Source organism: Periophthalmus magnuspinnatus, chromosome 15 (genome assembly GCF_009829125.3).
Source record: "Periophthalmus magnuspinnatus isolate fPerMag1 chromosome 15, fPerMag1.2.pri, whole genome shotgun sequence".
Taxonomy (NCBI): Eukaryota; Metazoa; Chordata; class Actinopteri; order Gobiiformes; family Gobiidae; genus Periophthalmus; species Periophthalmus magnuspinnatus.
This window is the reverse complement of record NC_047140.1, coordinates 5,454,193-5,461,486: the sequence shown is the minus strand read 5'-3', so window position 1 is coordinate 5,461,486 and position 7,294 is coordinate 5,454,193. Positions and strand designations below refer to the sequence as shown.

Sequence of the window (7,294 nt, the reverse complement as noted above, 5' to 3'; positions counted from 1 at the left end):
ATTTACATCGCCAGTAAAAATCAGAATAATCAGATTATACAACAAACACATCTGTTTTGTTCTCTATGGATTTTAAGGGTGACTGTTGTATTTAGTAGACAAAAGTACAATCGTTTTCATTTTTGTCTTTGCCACATTAGTTTGCCCTTTTTTGCATAATTTCCCACGTCAAAACCTGCACAGGTGTGAATAATCGGAGAAATCTGATTACGCACATCAGATATAACTGTTTACATGACTTTTTAATAATGTGAAATAACCCAAAAAATCAGTTTGACCATATTTTTGCTGCTCAAGTAAAAGTATCACATGAAAAAATCTACTAGCATTAAAGTACCCATTTAAAAATGTACTTCAAGTAAAAAGTAAAAGTATTTTGTGTGAATTTTGAGTTCTTATAAGGCTTCAAATGTAGAAGCTTTGTGCTGAAATTTGTTGAACAGAAACAATTAAATCAGTATTTTTTTCTTTTTTTTTTTGATATTTCTGTTTGCTCAATTTATGAAAGGGTTAAAAATAAACCCCTTGGCCTTTTCAGCAGAGCTCAAAAAATAATAAAATATACCTTTACTTTTCAGACCTGTTAAAAAATGTAGTGTAGTAGAAAGCACAGATACCTGCTCTCAAATGTAGTGAAGTAAAAGTAAAAATGTACTTAAAATTTTAAATACATTTTTGTTATCTGTACTTTATTTAAGTACAGTACTTTACTTCTTATACTTTGTTGCGCTCTACCACTGACAGCCACTGATAGCCACTATAAAATTTATAACTTAGGAGTAAACGTTATAGTCTGAAAACTACCCTAGAAGTAGTTTTATTAAAAATCTATTCTGGTAATTATATTTGCGTAAAACTTAACACTACCCCTTTCATCTTATCTTTTACTCTTGACAGTCACCAGTCATCTTACCCGTGTTTACTTCCATCATAATAGACAAGAAGTAATATGTAGGTGAAATCTTTACCATGGAGATTGCTATAGGAACAGATGTCTAAACCCGCGATACTGACAAGCCGTCTTCTAACTCCTGCCCAATGGGACCAATCATACGCAGCAACCTGTCATCTCATTATGCAGAGTACCTCAAACAAGCCAGGTGTATCGCAGAGAACTACAGATGCTAGTTGTGGAAATAACTGATTGCAAACATGTTGGTATTGACAAAAATATACATCCAGAAAGTAAATAAAGGTTTTAAGAAATGTTTTATTCACATTATTGGATGTAGAACAAACTAGAGTAGATGGCAGCTACAAGAATATGTTGTTTCTTAGCACCAAATGTTAAAACAGACCTATTGTGCTTATGTCGGCTCTGTAGTTATAATCTATGACAGCCGTGGATCATTATGTCATAATTTGGACATTTTAAATCGCAATATTCATCTAAAACAACTTAATAAAAGAAACAAGTCCCCCAACTTCTGCGTTACAAAGTGCCGTGCTCAATGGAAGCTGATGTCGCTGTAAACATCATCACCACAAAGAGTCTGCACCTCCGATGGACAAGCTGCAGATCAGTCTAGCAAGCAGGGTTTTTTTTTTTTCTTTTGTACCAAAATGACTACACGACTCTGCCCAATCTTGCGCAAATCACTGATTAAGAAAATAAAATTGGAGAACTAAGTCAGTTCAGAGCAGTGTGTGTGTAATGGTGGCAATGAAAACGGGGATTGATCGTCAATATGGCGTCTTGAAAATAAGCGATTAAAGATTACTCAAACTTCGCAAATCACGCCAAATACAACTTTGGATGAGTAAATGGTGAAGGGAAACAACTGTAACATGGTTAAAAGCTCTAAAATGTCAATTATGCATAATAGACCCACTTTAAAATGTTAATATAAAAAGTCTATTGTTTTCAGTTCTTGTTTCCAGCAGAGATTGTTTGTGTATAACCGGAACAATAGGGACTCTCAAGAGTATAACACTGTATGAATGATTCTACAGCTGGATTTAGATCTGTGACCATGTCTCGCAAAATATATGTGTTCCTAGAAAAATTACCAAAATATCATGTTATTATGAAAATTCCAAAATTTCACTAAAGCCTCACTGTGTAACTTACGAGACAAAGATTTATTGCACTGAAAATATAGAAAAAACTGTGTCCTTGTATCTTCACAAACCTGATTCTTACATGTCCTGGATGAGAGCCTCATCTAATAACATATAAAGTTACACAGTGTTGCCATAAAATCTGTAACAAAAGAAAATAAACACAGTTTGAAAGTTTTGGTTGATGCATCTTTGAATTAGTATAAATTAAAATTCCTGAAAATGGCAGTTGCATCAGGCCTAGCGTTGCATTTGAACATATTAACACTTAAATGGCTGTAGTTACAGTTTGCTTGAATGCATCTGCAGCCTCCACACCCTCCTCACATCTTCATCCACTGAATCCAGCCCTGTAAACGCGCTCACGTCCTGGGTTTGCAGGAAGATCTCCACCATCTTCTCAAACACAGTCACGGGGATGCTGAAGTTCAGGTGAGGATACGTCACGTTGGTGGCAAAGTCCTTGGTGTTACTGGAGACTATACCTGTGAAGAAATCATCATCATTTATATAAGTATGATGCTTTTTAGGCAAACTCATGAATTCTCTGGCCTTTTTTGCCTTTTGTGGTTATGGTTCTTGTTTTTTTCTTGTTATAGTTAAGCCTCATTTTAAAATGATATAAGTTCCAAGTTTTTATATTGCAAACAAAAATCCTGATTATGATTATTTAATCCAAACTGAAAGCATGATTTCTTGAAACAATGCAAGTGCTGTCAAAAGTTAACCTGTGGAATAATAAAAGAGAAATGACAGTATTTTAGTCATATATTAAGAGACATCATAGTGTTTTTTTTCTAAATTTTATGTGGTAGAATGAGCATCCACATTATTTGGAATAGAACTGTGAACTTTTTAAAGCCACATTTTTTTTTACCAAAACATAGACTAAAGAATTTTTATTTTTTAATTATTACACTGAAAAACGTGCATCCTTATTGTGAGTGGGATTGCAATTCCACAAGCCTGACTCATATTTTACCTGGAGCATGGCCTCATTCTGCTTCCAAAGGTTGCTCCTATGGCTATAATATTCCACAGTATGGCATAAAACTCATCTATCTCCATGGAGAATGTTCTGAAGTATGGTTTAACCTTCTATTTCCATGGAATTATGCTGGTGACGTGCCATCTCCAGAAAGTTACATACTGTTACTTCAATTAAACCATGTATGTAAATAAATAATATATGAATTCCACTGCCCAGGCATACAGTGTTTACAATATATTTGTTGAACTGGGTAAAGTAGGTTTTAACTAAGATATGGGAAGTTAATATTTTAGAAACCAACCAAAACTCCCAAAAATTATAAATCAAAACACAATCTCTCAAACATATAAAGTGATATAGCTACACATATGTGGTTTACACTCAGTTCACATGTCAGTACATGTCTGATTGCATGAAAAAAATGATTGACACATTATTGTTATCAGGAGACCCCCAAGACATTTTTGTCAATATCCCTCATCCTACATGTGCAATGCTCCATTCAGGTTTTCTACAGGCCGCTCCTGCCCCCTGCTGTGTAAAAACGGTCTTACCCAGTAGCTCTCCTGAGTGCGGCCGTACTACAGCGCCTCCACTAGTCCCAGCCTGTACTGCACATGTGGTTTGGAGCATGACTGGCTGCTGCTCTTTGGTGCGGATGGATTTTGACAAGACTCCGGAGGTCAATGAAGGGCCACAACTACGACCGATGGCACCATAACCCACCACCAGGACAGGCTCACCTGTGAGAAGATGTCACAGTACTATGGAACAAAATAAAAGACTATCCACTGTTATTAGGGATGTCAAGATTATTCAGTTAATTGACAATTGTGATTATGCAGAAATCATAATAGAATCGTGAAACCTACAAAATTACAATAATTAACATTTTAGAAGCAAAGTTTTGTCACTTTAACTCAATTTGAACTCCAGAAAGTAAACCTAAACATAAAGTAATTTTTTGTATTTCTGTTTATATCACAGTAACTTTACTTTATCGTTCAGAAAGTTTGGTTTCATAAAGCTTGTCATATACTAGGGAATTAAGTTATGTGATGGCGTCAGGAATTGTGATGTTGTGATCCAAGTTTACTGATAAATATTGTTGCTTTTAGTGCCCTTACTGTTTTGTATGCAGTGTGCACATTTAAAGCACAACAGTTTTTAACCAAATTTGTTTTAACCAGTTTGTTATGTATACCAAACAGTTTTCTATATACTTTATTTTATTTATTACATATTTATTTATGTAACAAATAAAATCTGTAGTATTTTGAGTTTAAGAAACTGGTTTAAGTATTTAATATTTGAGTATTTTCTTGGATGTAGTGAAAAGTCTTAAAGGGGGACTAAGTAACTTCCACCTCCTGCTTGTCTCCAGGAAAATCAGCTGGAAAGTTTCAAAGTATGGCATTAAACATATGCATTTGTTTCATTACAGGTGTTTTTAATTAAAAAGAACCTATATGCAGTTTGTACTTGCATCTCCACACATCTGGCTAGTAATTTGGCCAAGTGACACCATGTTGAGAGATGGATAAGTTTAATGTCATACTGTGGAACATTCCAGGCAAAGCAGTGAGTGTGTTTAAGACAGGGTTAGGGTTGGCTGTGTGTCTTTAGATTGTCGTTGAGAGCAGGCGGCTGAAGCCTGGGGGAGACAAAAACCCTGAAATCAAATTGAATGTTCCACGAGACTGAGAAGAGCGAGGCGTCCTCAGATCACTCAGCCCCGGTGGAAGGACACATCTCACTTTCATTTGAAGTGTTGAATAATGTGACATAAAACTTTGTGAATGCATTCTCCTGTCTCCCCACACACAAGTTTTCAAACAAGGGCTTGATCTGTGGTGAAAATGACTTTTAGGTTGTCTGTGTAACACCTTGGGCCTATTCTGTCTCATTCTAACCACCTGTGATGACATCAAAATAAATAGATGAGATGAGGAAAGGGGAGGGAGGAACAGCAAGGTCTGATCAAATCAGCTGTCACCCCTCTGTCCCTTGTGGCAAGTGCTGGACTGCATTTCCCATCACATGTTTGGGCTTTGTAGTCCATGTAGGCAACTGCAGTCAGTAAAAGCAAACCCGCCCGCCTTGCAAGGAACCTTCAGCCTCCTTGATCTCACAAGATTACACGGACTGACGCACAGGTAGCATCAAAGCAAGGCAGACTGAAGTTGGGTCTTGGACACAAATCTACCTGCTTTGCAGCCACCTGCATCACCCTGCTCATTGTAAATACATAGTAACACACAGAATCACATTTCTGTGGAGACAAGCAGGTGAAGTTACATAATGTACCTTTAATAATACTTCATGAATTCAACAGTGTCCAAAAAAATTCAAGCAGAAGGAGTCATGTTTGTACACTGTGTAGAGTTGCCAATGTCACAATGAATATGGTACCTGTATGAAACTTATGGGACATCTGGGGAAGCGCCGCATGACTGACACTGTCCCTGAGCTTCAACACAGCCAGGTCAAAGGGCGAGGCCTCCTGAGTGCAGAACAGGACATCACCAACCATATCTGTGAACCTGGAGAAGAGAAGCACAAAAACACATTGAGTTTACCATAAAAATTTTAAAAAATTAAGAGAACATACCCGTCCTTTTGATGAAACTTCAGCATGACTGTAGACTTCCCGTTGACAACATGGCGGCAGGTAAGAGCCACCTGTTCAGAGACCAGCACACCTGACCCCCAAAACTGCCCACTGTCCACCAGACACACTGTGGGATGATTGACAGTCCTAGATCCATCCGCCGCAGCCTCCATGTACAGCTCTTTCTCCCACAGCACTATATCTTGTAGTGGATGTTCTGGCTTTGTAAACTGCAATATATTTTTGAAAATCTGATGAATTGAGCAAACCAACGAAAGCCCAATCCATTCGTTTGCTTTCCACCCAAAAGGGGAAACAACAAGCCCAACAAGACGCACTTTATTTGGGCTTTTGAGCGCAAACAAGCCGCCCCCTTCTGTGCCAGGTAAGCAGCGCGCGTCTGTAAGAATAATGGCGTTATCTTGTCCCGTAAGATTACTAATAATTCCTCTGCTAAGTGAACTGGTGAAGAGATCGACGCAGAGGGAACCGAAGGGAGACCCACAAGCCAAAACAGGACAGCCCTTGAGCAGAGAGATGCTGTCCTGCCAAGGGATGAGGTGTGGGTAGGAGCTGGAAATTGTGGGTAAATCTTTGACTTTCAATACTGCAAACCAGCTTAGAAACTGTGCATCCTTCAGCAGCTCATCCTCATCCTCATCCCCGTAGAAGCGCCACTGCTGAGACTCGGGGAAAACAGCCTGGAAAGCTCGTCTGAACTCTACACAGTTCACTAACATGAGCAGACTGGCTGTGGTTTGGTGCGGGGTTGATCCAGAGGTGTCATCTGAGATGTTTACATGTGCGGGGAAGGTGACATTAACTCTAAGCTTCTTACTAAAGCGATGCGCTGGTAAAACACGTCCATTCGTGTTTAGAGACTTTTTGTTGGCTGTGAAGCGAGAGAAAGGAAGACCCGTGCAGAGAATAGTCCCAGACTCAGTGTGGACAACGACCCCACTGCAACTTACGGACTTTTTAGCAGAAAAGGATTTGGATAGAGTGACCGCACAGCAACACCGCTCAATATCAGATATATCCATAGTCCAGGGATAACAGCAGACAACGATTTATAAATTAACGACGCGTAAATCTGTAGCCTACTTGTGTTTTAAAAAACAAGTACGTCTTATCAGTAAAGCGTAATAAAACATGTGTAACAGAGAACTTCATGTTCTCGGTGCAGTTTTACTTCCTGGCTGTGTAATAGTTTGTTCTGATTGGTCAAAGTGCAACCATAAACAAACCAATAGGATTGTAAGTTGGCCATAATGGAGCGCCATAGTCCCGCCCACATCCAAATCCACTCAGTTTAAGTACTTTATCCATTCATTTTTATTCACAGACTTTTAGAAAACTACTAATATTAAGAGTGGCATTGTGGAGGCTACGTGCTAACTAATATCCATAACGCGGAGTTTTAAGTCCAAAAAGGCTGTTTAAAACGCAAGATTCGGTGAAATATTTTTATAACTATGCGGTTTATAAAGTTTCAGATGCAGGTGTTACATAAAATGTGGTTATGATTTACCACGTAGCTGATTAACCCTGAGCAAGCTTTGGGACTTTTAATTTTTAAATTTTCAGAAAAGTGAGAAAATTGAATGGGAAATTTACGTTTGGAAGCAAGG

At 38.3% G+C, this 7,294-nt stretch overlaps 1 protein-coding gene across 1 annotated transcript; it reads right to left on the bottom strand.

The window, feature by feature from the left end:
* Positions 1-1,191: 1,191 nt before the first annotated feature.
* On the bottom strand, positions 1,192-6,868 carry tysnd1 (trypsin like peroxisomal matrix peptidase 1). Its single transcript, XM_033980031.2, has 4 exons — positions 5,664-6,868; positions 5,465-5,595; positions 3,607-3,795; positions 1,192-2,546 (listed from the first exon to the last, which is right to left on the bottom strand). Exons 1-4 carry the CDS (start codon positions 6,704-6,706, stop codon positions 2,344-2,346), a joined length of 1,566 nt encoding a protein of 521 aa, XP_033835922.1. The 5' UTR covers positions 6,707-6,868; the 3' UTR covers positions 1,192-2,343.
* Between the last annotated feature and the right edge of the window lie 426 nt (positions 6,869-7,294).